At 44.2% G+C, this 20374-nt stretch overlaps 1 protein-coding gene across 4 annotated transcripts in view; it reads left to right on the top strand.

Annotated features, from left to right (window-relative positions):
• MICAL3 (microtubule associated monooxygenase, calponin and LIM domain containing 3) overlaps positions 1–20374 on the top strand; it is a 205268-nt gene that overhangs the window by 78415 nt on the left and 106479 nt on the right. For 3 of the 4 annotated variants that reach the window (XM_081926663.1, XM_081926665.1, XM_081926664.1), the window contains 2 exons: positions 16801–17189; positions 19638–19845. In XM_081926663.1, the coding sequence (XP_081782789.1) occupies positions 16926–17189; positions 19638–19845 (472 nt within the window). In that variant the 5' untranslated portion in view covers positions 16801–16925. Of the gene's footprint in view, positions 1–4946; positions 5077–16800; positions 17190–19637; positions 19846–20374 lie in introns of those variants that run through there. The other variant, XM_081926666.1, reaches the window with a different exon arrangement.

Below are 20374 nucleotides of genomic sequence, written 5' to 3'. Positions count from 1 at the left end.
GCTTGACACCAGCTTGCTTTCAGGTGATCTTTTAATATTTGTTGCTATAAGATCAGTAACATCTATATGTTTCCATTCCATTTCTGTTGTATAATCAACTCTGATTCTATTGTTATTAAAAGGCACATTACATAGATTGCTTTTACTTAGCTTTTTAAAAAAGGAATGGAACCTCCTCCCCATTTGATTACTTGTGAAGATCGCTTGTAAAGATGATGGGAGCAAGTGCTTGAAACAATGGAACAAAATATACCCAGCCTTTATTGGTCTTGTAATGGTCCTATTTTTAAAGCACTCACAATCTATTACGTACAGAAATAAATTAGAGTGTTTCTGCAAATAAATAAAACAAGACTTGCCTCTTTGACTTTGGATCTGAAACTTGGTGCTTCCCTTTTGCCAATTCCCACCCCCCCCCCGGCCCCCGCCGTCGCACATTAACAAAGACCCCAAGAGCAACTAAGGTGTCACTGGCCCTTTGTGCTCCACCACTTTGCACAGAACAGCCAAGGTGGTAAGAAATAACATGATGGAATTCATCATTTGCATGCCCCACACTTAATGGGGCGAAAGGGGTCTTGCCATGAGTTCATTGCCAAAGAACTGACACTAGGTAGTGGCTCCATGAATGACTTGCAGCCTGGTATACATTTGGGAGAGAAGAATTGCCTATTTTCTTGAATCCCTCCTTCTTTTTTCTTCAGGCCTCTACATAATCAGTCATCAGCTGTACAGCATGCAGGGACCTCGGCGTACAGATGAAACATTTCACTTCTGTGTTATACTGCCCACAGCATAACAAACCTTTGCCCTTGGGTATGTTTCACACTAAGAAGTAGGGAATTACACTACAGCACAATCTGGTTTTGAACTATTTAAAGCACTGAAGTGTTTTGTTTTGTTTTTTGCTTGATTGCTGAATTACTGTTTGCTCTGGTTCTTCTACCAGGAACTGCTTTCTAAATTATGGGTGGACTCCCTGTTATGGCTGATGATTCTTTCGCTGTTGAGCCTAGTAACAACCCCTTCAGTCTAATGGTCTGGAAGGTTACTTGAGTGCAGGAAGTCACATCTCTTACACAGACTCATTCCATGCTTAATTTCTCATTCTAAGTGATAGCCTGTGCTTGGTGACAGGGTGTGTTTTGCATTCCTGGCATAACTAGGTAAAACAGGGCTTGGGAACCTGTGGCCCTGTTGTTGGACTCCCAACGAGGGCATCAAGGTTTCCCACCCTTGAGTTAAAAAGATCAGGTAGCAGATGATGGGGAAGATTAGGAAAACGTTAGGAAGAAATTTTCAATGGCAAGAGCTTTTTGACAGTGGAGCAGTCCACCTTGGAAGGCGGTGTGGATTCTTCTTCATTGGTGGTTTTCATTGGTGGTTTTGTTAAGGATGCTCTGTGATTTCTGCATCATAGGGACTTGGACTAGATGATCCTTTGGGTCCCCTTCAAATCTACAATACTGATTCTATGACTTCTTGAGAGAAAAAGGAGCTTCTTGTGTTCCGTATCGTGTGTGTGTGTTGCACTTTGGAAGGGAGGCATGTAGAAAAAGATGAAACTTGCCATAAAATGGGGAAGGCCTCATGCTGTCTGGACATACATTCTAGGCACTGGACTGCTTCAGTGGTTCCTGCTAGTATTTATTTATTTATATATATATATTACTTTATTACATTTCTACAGTTCTCTTCATCCAAGGATCACAGAAATGCTTATAGTACAAAAACACAAAAATACATAACATAGTAACAAACAACACACACATACACACCCCAGTTTAGAAGGGCATACTGTCTTTGCCTGGCACCTCAAAATATGTAACAAAGGTGCCAGGCGAGTTTCCTTGAGGAGAGCACTTGACAAGCAGGAAGTTGCCACTTGTGTTGCTATGCTCTGGACCTCTTATGGAGGTTGCCTTTGTGTTTTGCCGCCGCTGCCCAAGCAACTCTGCTCAAAAGCAGAATTTCCTGATTTGTGAGCATTTGAACCCGCATTATACCGAAACAGACTACTGGCATATCTGACTTAATTTTTTCTGCTCTAATTAGCAACAGCTTGTCATGGTCTCAGGAAGAGTTCTTTCCCATGTATTTGAGATCCTTTAGTTGGAATTGCCAGGATTGAACCTGGAATCTCTTGTATGCAAAACAGTAACTGTCTTACCGTGCTGTGGGTTTTCCTCGGCTTGAGTAGGGTTCTTTGCAATGTAGAGAGCCACAAAAGACCTCTGAATAGAAGGGAGTTCCAAAGAGCGGAAAAGAACGAAAGTCTCCTTTGTCTTCTCTGTCTTCTTCCATGTATTTTTACACACAAACGGTTAGTAGTACATATTTCAACTTTACAGCATGTTTACATTTTTTTAAAGGAATGGCAGTGTTCTAAGTTTGTTTACTGATACCTGCCTTTCCTTGATACCCAAGAGGTGTAGCATATAAACTTGTTAATAGTCTTGAATTTCTTTTTCACAAACCTGCCGACTCAAATCTTTTTAGAGTTCACTGTAGCTGATTGCTTTTTCTTCTTAGTCTTCCATGGGCATTTGGGCAGGCAGGTTAGTCACTTGAAAAATGTGACGTGAACTAGTCTCTAACAGATGTCACCCTAAGCTTAAAGAACTAGCCGGCACACTGCAACACAGGCATCTTGAACCAAATGCGGTGCTGATTAGACAACAGAGTAATCCCCTACAAAATGATTGCACCGCCAGCAAATAAAATCTTGTAGTTTTACATCCACTTTTCTTCTTAAGCTGCTCTTAATCACATCTTTTGAATTTGTGGCCCTGGAAACGTGTATATCTGCTACGTTCAATCCCTTACGCTGGCTTTGCCCATGTTGTCGATGTGGACCAGATATTCTTCAGCTTCTCCAGGTGCTGTCATGTTGGAGCGCTAGTCCTGGTTCCTTGTGCTGAACTTTGCTTACCTCTGATGTAATGTGCCTCTTTTAGGATGTGTTTGACTTCCCAATATTTAATCCAGAGGACTTAAGACCAGCCCTCAGATTTTCCTATTTGCACTAACTACCAAAGCATGTTGGCGTGGCATGCTGCCAGTTCATGCCGGCCTTTTGCTGCTCCAACTGACGCGTTGCTGAGCTGTGGCCCAACCTGGAGACAGGCTAGCGGTGGGTGTTAATGAATTGCATTCGCTTTTTCTTTTTTCACTTTCAAGAAGGAACTAAAGATAGGGGGGTACATGGTGTAAGCTGGAAGCTGCCTCTCTGTGCTACATAGTTTGTTCTAGCTGCCGTGAGGCATTTTGAGAGGTGGAGGGGTTTGTGTTTTGTCCATGTCAATTCATGGATCATCGGCTCATCTGCAAGAACGACTGGTACTTTTGGCATAATGCAGCTGTGGAAGCTTATTTACTTTGGCTCTGAAAATGGTTTGGCGCAGCCTTCCTTAAGCGAGACCTGCTTTGCTCAGAACAGAATCCAGTACAGCAGTTTGCTTTCCTTTCCCCCTCACCATTTATTTTTTAAAAAGGGAAAGCAATTCCTAACTCTCGTGGTTATCGAGAAATGTTTAAAATGTGCTGGGAATGTGTATAAAGGGGAGGCTTTGGGATAAGGGTTGTTTGCCCAAGAATTCTGCTTTGTCTCCCTAGGTTTCCTCAGTTATCCTTGCTCTGTTCTAAACGGACTTCTTATCTCCTTCCATCAACTCATGCAGTTTCTCTCCATTATCAATTTCACGTAAAGGTGCTAAATATTGCAACTTGAACAGAGTACGTTGGTTTTAAGGCAGGGTTGAGGAACCAGATGACCTCCAGGTATCAGCTCTCAAGGTATTGTTGGGCTCCCATCAGCCCCAGCCAACATGTCTAATGTCAGAAGCCATGGAAGTTGTAGTTCAGCTACACCTGCAGGACCACAGTTGCCTACCCCTAGTTTAAGCCAAATTAACTGGTATTTCCCTTGGTATAGAGCTAGGTTTTTTATTCTGAAAGCACATGGATCTTAAAAGGGCATTTTGTAGCTCCACTAAAGAGAAGATTCATGGCGTGACTGTGTAAGTCTGACAGGCCCATGGTTCCCTCCCCCCGCCATCTTAGCCCTCCGAAGCTCAAGGCAAGTCTACCCAGCTGCGCCCCACATCCTCTGCACAGGCCTGAAGAGGGACAAGGGTCTTTGGTCATCTGGAAACTGAACTGGGCAGTGACTAGAGGGAAGTTGCAAAGCTCTATCATATTTTACATTGGATTCTTACTAGGAAGCAGATGTTGCTTTAAAACTCTTAGTCCACAACACTCAGATCGCTTCCACCAATTCCTTTCACAGCCTCTGGAGCAACCTTCTTCAGCCTTGAGTCCCCAGATGTCGTTGGACTACAACTCCCATCATACCTGACCACTGGGGCCGCTAGCTAGGGTGATGGGAGATGTAGTCCAACATTTGGGTTGAGAAAGGCTGCTGTGGAATGTGGCCGAACCTTGAGCACATGACTGCTGATGCCTCTGGAAGTGGTGGGTGAGGCATTCCTTGAGAGGCTACATTTCCTTGGAGGACACCGCCAATCGCATCCACATGCCACCAATGTCACTGCCTTTTGATAAAACGGATTTCTTAGGAGGACTTTACTTGATCCACGTACTGAACTTGGTATCCTTTTTGGCTTGAGACATTTCCACATACTTGGTGTCTTCAGGCAAATTGCTTTACTAAATGCTAGTTCCAGCCTCAAGTGGGAGTCAGGTGTCCAACCAGAGAGGGGAGCGTGCTGCCCAGTTGCTATTTTTAAGTGCTTGAACAGTGCACAAACGCTGTTCGCTTGGAAGATGGAAGCTCACCCCTGAAGGCAGAAGCTCCGGTCCTAATCAACTGTTAGTGCTGCAGAATCCAGGTCATTGGTCCTGTAGAGAGCTGCTTGCTTGAGACTCTTTGCCCAGGAAACAGAAATTGCTCAGTCCCTGCCATCGTTCATGGGAAAGCAATTTGTTTAGCTTAGCTGTGCTAACAAAAGTTTTATAATCTCCTTCTGAATGGGGAATGTTGGTACAGCATCTACCTAACAGGAGCAGGCTTTGTTTTCTGGAGCTGGTGGTTTCTCCCATCACTAAGGAGATAGGGTAAGGTGTGGTTGGTTAGGGTGTGAAGCTTCTAATGGGACAGTGTGGGAAGTCTAGCTAATTTGTTTCTAATTGCTTTGCTTCATCTTCTGGTTTAAATTATGCAGTATGGCATGTTAGTTTTCGAAGAGTAATGGAAACTGGGATTGGTTGAAGTTTAGAGAACTGGTCTGGTGTAGCTTGTATTTAGGAATTCAAAACTGGAGTGAAAGGGTGTTATTTCTTCACAGAGTATGGAAATGAACAAACAAAAAACCACAGTGCCTTCAGGATCCATTTTTCAAGATCACTTAATGTAGGTTGCAGTATGAATTCTAATCCATAAGAAGTTCTTTTTTAAAAAATAAGGAATGAAGAAATGGTAGTTTTCCAGATCAGTGCAGAATGCAAGGGTGTGATCCTTGTTGCATGTGCAACTGGGGATGCACATTTTGGCAGATGTGCTGCACTTGTTTCCCATAGATCTGCCTCTCAGTAATTAGACTAATCAGCTGGCTTCAGGCAAATCGGTATCTGTTGACCTCAGCCCCCACCAGTTGCAGTATTGGATTAAAACAGACCAGTTGGACAGGGTTGTTGCTTTTGTTGTTAGGATTAAATACATGCTCTGAGCACTCTGAAATGTTCTCTGCATGCCATCTTCAGTGAATGTAGCCACCCCATTTCAATCATGCAGTTCTAGATCCCTTGACAACACAAGAACCAGCCGTGTCCCTTCCTTAGAACCTTCTGCCCAAATTAAAAGATGTGCCCTAATTTCTGACCTGTTAGTTATGAGCATAGTTGTCTAGTTCACAGTGTGCTGCATGCAGCTGGGCTGTCTTCATCCTTCATACTCTGATGTTGCTGTTATGCTGGCAAAATCAACAACTTGCAGATTTGGGTATGTATGTGCTGCCGCCTTCTACTGGATGGAATCACATTCATTAAAGCATTTGGTACTTTCCTTTCAACTCTTGACATATACGGTATATACCGTATTTTTTGCACCATAACACTCACTTTTTTCCTCCTAGAAAGTAAGGGGAAATGTCTGTGCGTGTTATGGAGGAAATGCCTACGGGTGGCATGCCTATGGATTTTCCTTCTCTAAAAACTACATGCGTGTTATGGTCGGGTGCGTGTTATAGAGCGAAAAATACGGTAATTTTTTTAAGTAGCATCCAGGAGTTACACTAGAATAATGTAACTTTGAGGAGTGGGCATAAAGAAGCGACAGAATAACTTGTTGCAAGAGCAAAAGGTTGTAATACTCTACATAGGCAATATAAGAAAATGTCAGAATCAGTCCAAGGTGACAGCAGAAAAGTTATGCTTCTTGTGGATGTAGTAGAAAAGTTCTCAGACAAGAACACCAGACCCTTGTTTCCTAATTTTCATCCCCATTAGAACATGATTCCTGTCTAGCTTGGGTGTCGTCATGCTATTTCTTTTTAAAAGCTCCATTGTTTGGCTTATGTTGCTCTGCATTTCTGCAGTGGGTAAGCTGTGTGATAACCAGGTTTATGGGCAAAGATAAGAAAAGTGGCTTTTGGAAGCTGGTTATGTGAGTTTGCAACATTTGACTGTAATGCTGATTTGCAGTGGAACTGAATTCAACAGTTATCTCTGCATTGGGAATTCAGAGAGGTGGTTCTTGGGGAAGGGCCATAACTCAGTGGTAGAACTCATTCATGTTTTGCATTCAGAAGATCCTGGGTTTGGTTCCCATGTCTTATGTCTGGGATTTTTTATTTTATTTTATTTTAATTTTTTTGCCAATAATCAGATCTCTCTGAGATTGAAAGGAAATGAAACAGTCTGTTTCCAGGATGAGGATTTGTTGAATGAGCACTTGCCTGCAGTACTGTACGTATATCAGAAAAACACATTTAAATGGCATGCATTTCACTGTGTTTACATCTGTTGCTGCTCTGCCACATGCCAAAATACAGCGGGGAAATGTACAAAGTTTGAAATACGTAGAACAATATCATCCGTTGTGTTCAGACAGCACCTTTGATCCAGGTGAGGATGACTTCAGCCTTGTCTGGACCACGTCATATTATAGTTAGTGGTCTCTGCCAAGATGAGGATGTGAGAGAGACAGGGTCGTGCTAGGGAGTAATTGGAACAGTACTTAGCTTTTACTCTGTCGTGATTGAGAGATATGATTTTAAAATACCCATTGTGATTGATATACATACGGACTTCTGACTCCAGTCTAGTGTATCTATGGTGTCTAAGCCAAAGCTGTGCTGAAGCAGATTTTTGGCAAGTCGTATAGGACTAGTCTGCTTGACATACCTCTGAGCATTTTCGCGTTCTCTGGTGTTGATTCTTCAGGTTTTTAAATTTCTGCTGCCCCACCTGTAATAGAGCATTTATCTCATGTATTGATTTCTACAGACAGAGCAGGCACTGCAACTCTCCAGCGGTTTGACTTGACTCTCAAAGGCACACTCTTTCATTGTCTCTTAAGACAGACAAGTGCCAACAACAGGTGGCTACAACAGCCGGGTAAATAAGCCCCCACAATTACTAGCCTTCCAAAATAATTACTAGCCTGCTGAGGGCTGGCAGAGGAGGACCTAGCAGCTTGCTTGGTGTTCTATATTGGCCTCAGAGGAGGAACTGTGTGTTCCAGCCCTCTATCACCAGCCTGCTCACTCGTGTGTGTGATGTTCCATCTGCCTGCAGCTCTTGGTTCCTGTGGTCACCAGGCTCGTGCTTAAATACAAGTCCTTATAGACACCCCCAGATAAGCTTCTTCCCCATGGGACTCAGGAAGAAGCTCCCCTTCTCCCAAGTTTGCAATTCTAATTACATAATTCTGTAATGGCATTATGCTTGAGACATTTCCCTCCCCCCTCCATTAGCAGCAGAGGGTATGTTTGCTTGAGAGGCAGCGAAATGGAAAATCATTTCTTGAATTGTGTTTGCCATATGGAGATATATATTATTTTTGCTGAGATGGCAAACCTCTATCTGGGCTGTACCATTGCAGACTTCAGACGAGGGCTTGCATTTTGGATTTTTTCCGATAGGCCAGCAGGGCTACTTATACTTCTTGTAGAATCTGAATACTTCTCTATTTGAAAAAATAAAAATAAAATCCCTGCATATAGATCAAGTGGTGGACAACATGGTGGTCCCAGGCATTGTCGGGCTGCAACTTTCATAGTGTCTGACCATTTGCCATGGTGCCTGGGGTGTACGAGGTTATACATTTCCCATATTTGGCATAAGGCACCCAGATGACAGATGAGATTCAATTAAAACGCTCCTAGTTTACGGCTTAGTTCTTTGCCTACTCCGCTGTTAAGAGTTTCAGACTCAGGGCCAAACCTGGCATTTGGTATACTGTTGGGTGCTGACTTTTTTTCTGCATTTATTTTTGGTTTCCTAACTGATTCCCATCTGTTCTTATAAGGCAACGTCCAGCAGCAAGTGATGTCCTAACCCTCAGGCAGCTTTTTCCATTCTTTTTGGATGGATCAGTGCACGCTGTGGTTATGACTACTTAATACGTGACTCACTCAGGCCGGTGAAAGTGAGCCCTAAAGCACAAAATACACAGGACGGTTGGTGAAGTTCACCTGCTCTCCGCAGAACTGGAAGGAAAACTTGACACACAGCCCAGGTTTTGATGTTCCCTCTGCATAAATGGAACAAGCATAAGCCGGCCACACCTGTGTTGTCTGCCTGTTTTTAACTGGACATAAACTACAGGAACTTCACATATCTTTGCCATCCAAGAGCTCGGGAAAGCTGCCAAATTGGCACCTTGGTTGCATCTGTGGAGGTAATAAGTTGCTGAGGAAAGACGCTCACTTTTCACTTCATTCCTCAGATTCCCTGTGTGTTTTTTTCCAATGATGCTGGCTGGCCAAGTCACACATGCTGAAAACCACATGGGATATTGGCTTAGAATGGAGTGATGAACCTTTCTCTCTTGTCAAGGGCCATATTCCCATAATCTGCAGGAGGGTTGCATGCCAGTGGTCTGTGGGGCTGAAGTAAAAATGGGGCAGTGAGAGCCAAAAGTAAGAGGGCACCCCTTCTCTCCCATTTTTCTCCAATTTCTCTGCTTTCCTCCTTTCCCCTTCTTGTTACCAACATGAAATTAAGATGAGGGATACAGGCATAGAATAACACAAACCTTTCAGTTTAGGACACTGAACTTAGGCCAGCTCCTGTGTCCTCCTAAAGTAGGAGGTGGGGGTCCTTTTGAGGAATTCTAAGTCCATAGTGAGCAATTACCAAGTCCAGTTACAGATAGGTAGCCGTGTTGGTCTGCCATAGTCAAAACAAAAAAAATTCCTTCCAGTAGCACCTTAAAGACCAACTAAGTTAGTTCTTGGTATGAGTTTTCGTGTGCATGCACACTACACGAAAGCTCATACCAAGAACTAACTTAGTTGGTCTTTAAGGTGCTACTGGAAGGAATTACCAAGTCGTTAACAACCGCTTTATCTGATATTTTAAAAATTTATTTATTTATTTATTTTGCTGCAGGTCACATTTTCAGCTAAACAGTTGGGCATGCTCAGACATTGCTCTCCTATGGGTGTTCCCTGTTGGGAGGTGCCCCACTTTCCCCCCAAGTTCAGATACAGAGCACTGGTACCATCAGTTCTCCATCATTCTTAGATTAGATTAAATTGAGACCCAGGATCTTTGCAAAAACAGGGCTCTAGAGAGATTTCTCACCTTTAAGATTCTTAAGACATATTGACTCTGAATGCTGGCAAACTTCATGAACTGAGTGTGTGCATGCAAATAAGCTTTCTCTGCCAGGCTGCTACATTTTGCCACCCATGACTATGTGTGTGTATGTTTTAAACTGTGTGTTCCTTTTTCTACCCTGGTAATTATAGGTGGTGCATCTACCGTATTTGCTTTGTGTAATTCACAAAGCTGTCATAGAGATGGCATTGGATGTGGAAAAATATAGCCCTTCTCTTCTTGGTAGCCCTGGGGCCTTGCCCTGTGCAAGTAGACACCAACTGGAAAATTTGTGTAGCTTGGCGCCTACTAAAACACACCACTGGATGTAAAATGACATTTCAGCAGCTATCCAAGGCAAGATGAATGATGTGGGTTAGATCTGTAGAAGGTTGACGGTGTGGATGTTCCATTTGCTATGGAGCAAATGGATGGGGGCCGTCCTTTTGATCCCTGCCAGCTTCTGTTAAATTACCTCACTTGAATACTTTGGGCCTGTTAGGCTGCTGCTATGCCCTGGGATAGAAACAGTCCAGCCCACACTGCTAAGACCTGAGTGTTGATCCTGTTGCCTTTTAGTGGGGTTTTCACACCTTATGCAGCAGCAATCTAAGCCTGCTATGAAGTCTACACTAAACGGGGAACCACAACCAACCTCAACTCCCTAAGAAGCATGCCTGCATGATCTCTGTATTTGTGTTTCACATGTTTGTATTCATGCTTCACATGCTTAGGTGTGTAAGCATGTTAGGTCTGCATCTGTGGACATAATGGGTGAAGAGACCCTCTATTCTTGAGTTGGAGTTGGGGGCGGGGGGAAGCAGCACTCTGCAGTTTTGTTACAGTTGTTGGCATTTGTCTTCCTCAAGAGAGAACGGGGTGCTCCTCTGGCGGTCAAGTCAAACTGCTAGAGAACTACAGTGCCTCCCACGACTGCAGAGACCGGGAACTCATAACTGCTGCCTCCCATTTTGTTTTTGCTGAAGTCCCCAGTGGAAGCCCCAATATCTTTCTCATGAGTTTGTTTTGTTGGGCTCCTAGTTCTGATTTGATATCACTTCTCCATATCTCGGCCCCATAAAGCATTTATGCAATGATCTTTTACATGTAGATCTTTATGGCTGGGTTGATTAACTGCCTCCCCTTCGAGTGGAAGAACCTGTAGAGCTGTCCAGTAGAGCGGGCAGATAATAGCTTGATTGCATCCAGATGGGGTTTCCATGATACAGTTTTGTAGCTAGCTGTTCGGTATGCATGCCCTGCGCCTGGGGGTGGGGCAAGCCGAGGCAGGGCGTGCTGCACGAAGCCTCCAAGAAGTCTGCCCACCACCTCCCCCATGGCTGTAGGGTGGCTGAGGGGGAGGCAGTGGGCAGACACAAGCCCCACACTGCCATTTCCCCACACTGCAGGCCCCATGGTAAGTGCCCCCCCTATGGTGTGGCGCCCAGTGAGCCCCCTAAGCTATGCCTCTGCCATGAAAGCTTTTCATTAATAAGTAATCCTAGGTATTTAAATCTATGTATTTGCCTGAGTGTATGACCATCTAATGTCCACTTGGACTGAGTCAGCATTGACTGCCTCAGGACAAAAACATGCAAGGTCCTGCTGGCTGAAAGGCACAGGCAGGGAAACCAATACCTTGGAAACCTGGCAGGCACCTCTGCCTTCCCTTGTATTTCTCTGGCTTGCTGCCTCCAGATTTCGAGAGCTTTAGGGGTCCAAATATTCCCGGCAGGAGTTAGTGGATGGAAATCAGTGAAGCTCCAGGCAGAAGGACGTTTTGAATGCTGCTGATGCGGCTGTGCCTCTGCCCCCTTTCCCCTGTGTCAGGAAGAGGATTGCACCCACCTACTTTTTAATGTTGCACCCCTGCTGTTAAGAGGCATCCTAAGATTGAGGCAGCCCGTGTGAAGGATCGCATCACACAAAGACTGAAAGCTCTACAATACAAGCAAGGGTTTTTTGTGGCACCTCACAGGCTAGCAGATTTATTTATGGCAGGAGCTTTTGTAGACTAGATCCCACTTCAACAAATGCCTGAATTGTTATCCTTGGGTGAGCAGATAAATCTGCAGACCCACAAGTTCATTGTAAACGGTTGTAAACGGTGGGGTCAAAAGGCCTTGCACTCGATTCCTGGAGATGACATGGCTCTTGGATTTTCTTTGTTTTAAACTCCCTTCCCCTAGTTCCCCAGACACTACATAAGATTCTCTTTCGGCATTCCTGTGTCTGGCAAAGTGGAAAAACAAGAGGAGGACATTTGATGAGCTAAGTTTAGCTTCAGCCTTGCTCCGTGGACCTCTGCTGGCACTAAATCGTAGTGTGTTCTTTGCTTTATGCTCTCTGTTGCTATAAAAAGCATTTTGTCAGCAACTGAGGGGGGCGCAAGTGTAACTTGATACACTGAAGTGATTTGGGGATATGTACAGAGAGTCTCTCTGGGAAGACACAAGGCTCTGTGTGCAGGTATGATGTCTTCAGAGGGCACTGTCTTTATTCTAGAGTGGTTGATCAGGGAAGACTGACTGGTCACTCACTACTTGCGTTCTTCAGTCATTTCTCCTGAAAAGAGTAATGTTGCCTTTAGCCCAGATCAGCAGCATGAGTGGGAAAAATGACTCTCACACTTGTGATGGTGCTAATGTTGCTCACATTGTGTCACTTTTACCATCGTTGTATATGGTGCGATACAGAATAATATACAAAAGAGACAGGTCATTTTTCTCAAAAATGCATTAGGTAAAGGTAAAGGTACCCCTGCCCGTACGGGCCAGTCTTGACAGACTCTGGGGTTGTGCGCCCATCTCACTTAAGAGGCCAGGGGCCAGCGCTGTCCGGAGACACTTCCGGGTCACGTGGCCAGCGTGACAAAGCTGCATCTGGCGAGCCAGAGCCGCACACGGAAACGCCGTTTACCTTCCCGCTGGTAAGCGGTCCCTATTTATCTACTTGCACCCGGAGGTGCTTTCGAACTGCTAGGTTGGCAGGCGCTGGGACCGAGCAGCGGGAGCGCACCCCGCCACAGGGATTCGAACCGCCGACCTTTCGATTGGCAAGTCCTAGGCGCTGAGGCTTTAATCCACAGCGCCACCTGCGTCCCATCAAAAATGCATTAACATCTGCCAAAAGTGGTACTTTGGACCATAATGAATAAAGAGGCCACCCATTAAAAAACGTGGGAGGTGTTCAACACCAGTCCTGCTCAGAGTAGACCCAATGAAATTAATGAACCTAAGTTATGCCCATTAATTTCAATAGGTCTGCTTTGAGCAGGACTAGCTTTGCTGTGGTCATTCAGACTACTCTTAATTCTTTTGTCAGTGGTTCATACATGATAGCAGCCACCATACGGTAACCGTAGAGAGTGCGCAGGGCTGCCTCTGGGCTTCTGGTTAGGTCCATGGAGGTGCTATTTGTGTTGATTGTTTCTCTGTGCCAGCCTTCCTCAAGGTAGTGCCCTCCAGCTGTGCTGGCTGGGGCTGATGGGAGTTGTAGTCCAAAACACTGGGAGGTCATCATGTCTGCTGTATGCAGATAGGGTCCATAGGGCAACAGGTTTCTGTGATGATGGTGACCCTGTTTTCATCCACCACTGTGCAAATTGCAGTAAGGAATGGTGGTATTTCACACAAATAGGGCTTCCTTCTGAGCCAGCCTGTCTGTTCCCCCTACGCCTTGAGTAGAGATTTTATGGCGCCTGTCATCCTGTGTGAATGTGCCCTTATCGTGTAAGTAAGCCCCAGGGGGAGATGCCTGCTTATTGCTTCAACTCCTAAATAATGTCACTTGACGTAGTGTTGGCAAATGTGCAACAAGCAAAACACTCCAGAGAGAACTGACACATTGGAATGGCAAGAAGCATAATTTGTGAAGATTTGCCTTGGCTTACTCACTGCCAGGGGGTGAGAAAACAAGAATATGAAGTTGAATTTGAGTTAAAGCCATATCTCCATTCCAGCAAAAATGCATTTTATTTTTAAAAATCATATTAGCTTGTAGGAGCTGTGCCACTTAGAAGCATACTTTCTATCTATCTACCTTTTTATCTAGAGATTGGATGTGTTGCTCTGGTGTGGATAGGAATATCAGCCTATGGTAGCAAAGACAAGGCCTGCTAATGGAGGTAGATGGATGTGGCGGCCGATGAAAACAGTTGCTCTGGAATGCTGGTCCCATTTATGGTGTTGTATTATGATAAGTGTGACATCCAGATTTCAGTGGTTTACTTATTTAAATAAGTCTTTTAAGTCCAAACCATCACGCTTGGGGAGGAAACCTCCATTCTCATTTGGGCAAATTGTGCATGAAACTCCTCCTGGTAAGAAGATTGTGGCCCTTTATATTGGATACAATCCTCTCTGCAAAACCTAAGGGTAGGCAACCAGTTCCATGTGGTTTGACAATTGGAGCAGAATGCAGTGGTCAGGGTGCTGGCTGGGAACATATTACACCACATCTTACAGGCCAACACTGGTTGCCGGTGTGCTCCCAAGCCCAGTTCAAGGTGCATTTATTGACATTGAAAACTTTAAAGGATTTGGGCCCCAAATATCTCAAGGACTTCTGCTTCGCACATAGATTTGCCTGAGTGTTGACAGGGGAGGCCCTGCTGCCAAGTTCAGGAAAGGATCTTTTCTGTGGTGGCTTTCAGATGGTAGAATGCCCAGGTGCAGCTGGCATTGTCACTGTTCAAAGTTGGGTGAAGATTTACTTTTTTGCACAGGCCTTTAGGGATGAAATGTATTACATGGCTATTGTACTCAGCAGTATGTAACCTACCTTGGGACCACGTGGTGAAGGGTGGCCTATAATTTCCTTTGAATAAGTAATCCTGCTACTATCTATGAAGGGCATTAAATCATTCTCTCCCCTGATTATTGCAAGTTCTACTCATAGTTTCTGATTTCTGAGACTTACATTCACTTTCAGTTGTATCTTTGCAGTCTTCAGGACTTAGGAACATAAGAAGACTCTGCCAGCTCAGAGTCCATCTAGCCCAGCATCCTCTTCCCACAGTGGCCAACCTGATGCCTGTGGGAAACCCTCTAGGAGGACCCCAATGCAAGAGCTCTTTCCTCTCTTGCAGTTTTTAGCACCTGGTATTCAGAAGCTTACTGCCTCTTGACTGTGGAGGTAGACCATAGCCAATCATGGCTAGTAGCCACTGATGACCTTTATCTCTGTGAATTTGTCTAATCCTCTTCTTAAGCTGTTCCAAGTTGGTGGACATCACTGCTTGTTGTGGGAGGAAATTCCATAGTTTAACTGTGCAGTTCTTACATTTTAAAAATATAAATACAAGTAATTCTCTTGGATCATGATGTACATGGTATATTCATACCCCTGCCCATTGTGAATAGCCGCCTTTGTAGTTGGGTCACTAGGCCATGGCGTATTAGTTTTGGCAGCATACCTGAAGAGTTCTCTCTTCAGTAGTTCTCTTCTTATGTGTATTCTTTGTCCTTCTCCAGGTGCTGTAGCTTGTGTTGAATGAGTGTTAAATCAGTGGTGTGCCAACATTCCCGTCTTATTAAATCTGAGCACTACTGCGTTCCTGGGGCATTGTGCTTGTTGGTTTCACATTACAATTATGAGATTTATTTATTTTTAATCTCTGCTTTAAGGCCTACTAGTCTTCTCTGTTCCATAGAAAACTGAAAGGGCATAGGGATGTATCATGTCTTGTGATACACTGGGAATTTACTCGGTCTTAAACACTTGGAAACAAATAAAATTAATTGTTTATCAGCTTTCTTAGCATAAACGATCCCTTTTTTTTTGCTGGGGGAGGGGAGGTGCTTAAAGAATACTGCATGTTTTGAATGTTTTAGTGGGCTTGGACTTCGGAGTGGGAATGGGATTACTTTAATGACTTGCGCCGCAACCCCAGAGTTGTCTGCAACAGGACTTAACTGCCAGGGGTCCTTTACCTTTTTATTGTGCAACTATTATTGCACACTGTTTTATTTCAGAGCCATTTTGCAGGGTAGACCTCAATGGCAAACTTGCCCACATCAGAGCCATTTGGGGCCCTGGATAGGACAAAGCCGACCCCATGGGCTCTGTCTCCAGCATTTGCTTTATAGAGTCTGATGATTCTTAACCAGATGTTCCCTTGATAGGGAAATTAACTATGAGCTCACTTATGGATCCTTGTAGGAAAACTGTTCAATTTTCACTCCTAAGCTGAATTTGCATGATAAAATCTTGGCTTATTAAAACAGAATATGAGCAAGCTTTCTTCTGTACTTGGTTCATTTGCCCCTGCTTTGTTTCTCTCTTCACGTGAGTGGAGAAACAAGCCAGGAAGCCAAAGTTAATTATACCCTCCCATTGTATGGAAATTAGATTTTTGTTTTGGGGCTGTATAAATTAATAATAATAATAATAATAATAATAATAATGATGATGATGATGATGATGATGATGTTTATACCCTGCCCACCTGGCTGGATTTCCCCAGCCACTCTGGGTGGCTTCCAGCACATATAAAAACATAATAAAACCTCACAGATTAAAAACTTCCTGATACTGGGGAGCCACCATGGATACAAAAGGCTTCCTGATTCAGTCTCCTTCCATGAGTTGGAAGGCAACAGAAATAGCAACAAGGGACAGTGGAGCTTGGCCACTTGACCCCCAAGACCCCTTTTGCTTTTCACCCTTGTTACATAGAAAGTGTTAAACCTTTCCACCCTTTCAGAGTAATTGAGAGGGTGGGGGGATGCTGTTTGACTGTGAGCACAGAGGATTACAGCTAACCCTTTATGGTTCTGAAGATAGGCTTGAAAAGTTGTGTGGACAATGCTTCGTGAAACCCAGGATGGGGCAGCATGTTGGGCAGAATTTCTAGCCATCAGGAATGGGGCCTCAGTGGTTTGTTCAGTTCCATGAAGCTCTCTGCATCGGACCGAGTTAAGCAGATCTATGTGAACTGGCATAAGCTGCCCCACTGTTTACATGCCATTGACATGTGTTTGTGTGGATTCACTGACCTGTCTTTTGCTTTTCTAGGTTAATGATGTATGTGGATTAAAACAAGCGACTGTTGATGAGTGAAATAGCTGACAAGAAGGCAGGCAGACTGGAAGGGGGCAGCTGCCAATGCGCCAAGGAGGGCCAGCGGCTCAGCTGGAAGCATGGAGGAAAGGAGTAATGAGAAGATGAACCAGGCCCATGTCCTCTTTGACCGATTTGTCCAGGCCTCGACCTGCAAAGGGACTCTCAAAGCCTTCCAGGAGCTCTGCGATTTTCTAGAGCTGAAGCCCAAAGACTATCGTACTTTCTACCACAAGCTCAAGTCCAAGCTTAATTACTGGAAAGCCAAAGCCCTTTGGGCCAAGTTGGATAAGAGAGGCTGCCACAAGGACTACAAGAAGGGGAAAGTATGCGCCAACACGAAGGTGGGCATTGACAAGCAGGGTTGCATTAGGTTTACCTGTACAGTATAGATGAAAATGGCCTTTAGCTGAATGCAGTTACATGTAGATGAGCCTGTGATGTTGGCTAGTATTTTCCATGTGGCTCTTGCTGTTTATCCCTGCTAAGCTGGACAATAATCTCAATGCAATGTGCAGCTGGGCTACACAGAGTGCTGCAGCTGGTACAATTATACTACATGTTTAAGCAAGATTACTTGTTGCTTTGTGTGGAAGTCTTAGGGATCTCCTTCTAAAACATTATCACTAAAAAATTACAACCATCATTTAAAACCTGCAGAAAATTAAAACTGCAATACAATAGACTAAAGCAAGTTAGAACTCATACAGACTTTTAAAAGACCTGGGTAGGCTTTTCTAAATAAGAATGCCTTTAGCAGGTGCTGCAGAGAGTATAGTGAAGGCACCTGCTTGATATAAAAAAATGATTCTGATCCTCATGAAAAACTCTTCAAGTTCAAATGACCAGATTTTATTTATGAAAAGTATAAACTTCAGTTACAATCTATTTAAATTTCCAGTTAGTTTCTTAAAATTGCTGATCACCTTGTTCTAAAAGTCCCTATTTTGTCAGCTAATCGCCTGCTAACCCTTGGTGGTTTTTCAAAACAAACAGATACCACCAATAAATAATCTACTTAAAACTTGTATTTAGCAGTATGATGTAAGGCTGGGAAGCTGCTGGCAGCTGTGTTTAGTTGGGCTGCTTCATCTGCAGAAACGGCATGTTCCCAAAGATCAACACTGTTCACAGTGTGCTTTGCAGCCTCCATCTCTTGTTAACACTGCCTGTGCTTCATCTTTGTTACCCTGGCTTTGACCTTATCTTTTCTGTCCTGGCTGTTTGGTGGCTTAGTGATATCGCTTCCTGATATAATTCTTGGAGCAGGCAAGAATTCCCATTGCAGCTTCTGAGTGATTTCCCCATTTGCTATGCCAGTGACAGGATTCCAACAGTCACCAGCGCTCAGTTGTTACTTGTGTGAATGTTAATTTGTATTCTGCTCTTCCTCCAAAGGTCTTGGGGATGAGCATGTGGGTGTTCTGGTTTTGTTGGTTGGTTTGTTTTGTTTCGTATCATTTTTGCAACGCTGTGAGCTGGGTGAGGACAGAGGGACTTACAGTGGGCAACCCACTTAGTCTGCATATGCAACTGAACGAGGAGGTAGACCTTTGAGGCAGTTGTACCACTTCAGATTGCATGCACAGATCACATTTCTGAATACTACCCTTTATGAAAATTTGCTGTAAATAGAAACTAGCACAGTAGGGAATGAAGTTGGCATGGAATCTCTGCAGGGGCAGCAACATGACTATCTTTCCCTCCCAAACACAGCTCAGAATGTGGGCATGGATTCCAGAGTGGCCGTTCATGGAAGTTACTGTGGCTTCTTGATGGTGTCAGAAACTATAGCAGCAGCTTAGTGCAGGCATTCCCAACCTTCAGCTCTCCAGGTGTTTTGGACTACAATTCCCATCATCCCAGACCACTGGTCCTGTTAGCTAGGGATCATGGGAGTTGTAGGCCAAAACATTCGGAGGGCCACAGGTTGGGGATGCCTGGCTTGGTGTTTGTCTGCAACTGGGAAACCCAGTTTCGAATCCCCACTCAGGCATTAAGCTCACAAAGTGCGCTTCCCCTACTTCGCAGGGTTGTTTTGAGGATAAAGTGAAGGGACTGTGTACACACCAGCTTGAGCACCTAGAGGAAAAGTGGGGTGTACATTTAATGGTGTTTTAATAAATCTGTTTTGGGAATGGAGGGGAATTAGAAAGTGAACTTGTTCTGAGATTTGAGCAGAAGTTTGGTAGAGGTCTTACCCAGAACATGAGATAGTTTTAATTGTAGGTGGCAGGGATTGAATTTGTGGCCTTCTGCACGCAGAGTACATGCTCCACCCCTGAGTCATGCCCCTGTCCAAATATTATGATAGTGGAGTCAAATGCTGAAGTGGAGGAACTATTATGCGTAGGGAATCCAAGCACTGCTTTTGCTGAATCCTGTGTAGACAAAAGCTGCTTTGGAAAACTGTAAGCTGGTTTATGTGTATTTTCTAAGGCATACCGCCATGCAGGTAACCTGATTTGATTCTGCGGAACCATTTCATATTAGGAAAAGACTACGGTTATTCTGAAAACTTGACGTTGCCTGACACAAATCTGAAGTGATTCCTGATGAAGAAGACTGGCTTTTTCTCACTGCTGTGTATTTCCACTGAAATTGTGGTGATTGTCCTATAGCCAGAACTGTAGAAAGTGCACTTGAGTATCTTTCAATGTCTTCCTGGATTTTGTTGCATTTCAGTGAACAAAGGCCATATAAACCTCCCCCCCCCCCCGTCCAGACTTGGAAGTTTGAATTTTGGAATCATCTTTATACAATGACGTATAAAACTGTTGCCTCCCTTGCAGTGTCTCATCATTGGGGCTGGACCCTGCGGCCTTCGAACAGCCATTGACCTATCCTTTCTAGGAGCAAAGGTGGTGGTGATAGAAAAGCGTGATGCCTTCTCCCGCAACAATGTTCTGCATCTGTGGCCATTTACCATACATGACTTGCGGGGCCTTGGCGCCAAAAAATTCTATGGCAAGTTCTGTGCGGGAGCCATCGACCATATCAGTAAGTGGTACCATTCTTGGTTATCACTAATTATATATATCCTTAGATGGGGCTGAGGAGGGTGGTGTGTGTGTCTGAGATGGCTGCGATCCAGATAATTTTGACATAGAAAATTACTTGTCGGCCACAATAATATTTATTAGCTTTCTCATATTTAGGTTTGGGGTGGAGGAAGGAAGGGGGCTAGAGTTGAGGTTGGTGCGTATGGGAGCAGCATGTCCCCTGCCAGATAGTGAGTTCTCCTTCTACAGCCCTTCAAATCCTTTCATGCACTTGTATTCTCAGAAATTCCACTGAGTTAATTCAGGCATACTTCCAAGAAAATCTGCATAGGATTTCTGTCCTTGGAATTTTTTTAATGTATTGATACAGCAGCAACCAATGTATGTAGCTGTACACAGATAACACATGTAAGTTCATTAAGAGCAGCAGCCTGTCTTTGTTGACAGATAATAATCACAAGTCTCTAGCAAACAGGTGGGTAGTTACTTGCATGGCTGTATAAATTGCCACAAGGTGAGTTTTTTCT

This window comes from Podarcis melisellensis (assembly GCF_964234715.1).
Source record: "Podarcis melisellensis genome assembly, chromosome: 10".
NCBI lineage: Eukaryota > Metazoa > Chordata > Lepidosauria > Squamata > Lacertidae > Podarcis > Podarcis melisellensis.
Note: the sequence above shows the minus strand (reverse complement) of the source record. Positions and strands in the feature narration are given on the sequence as shown.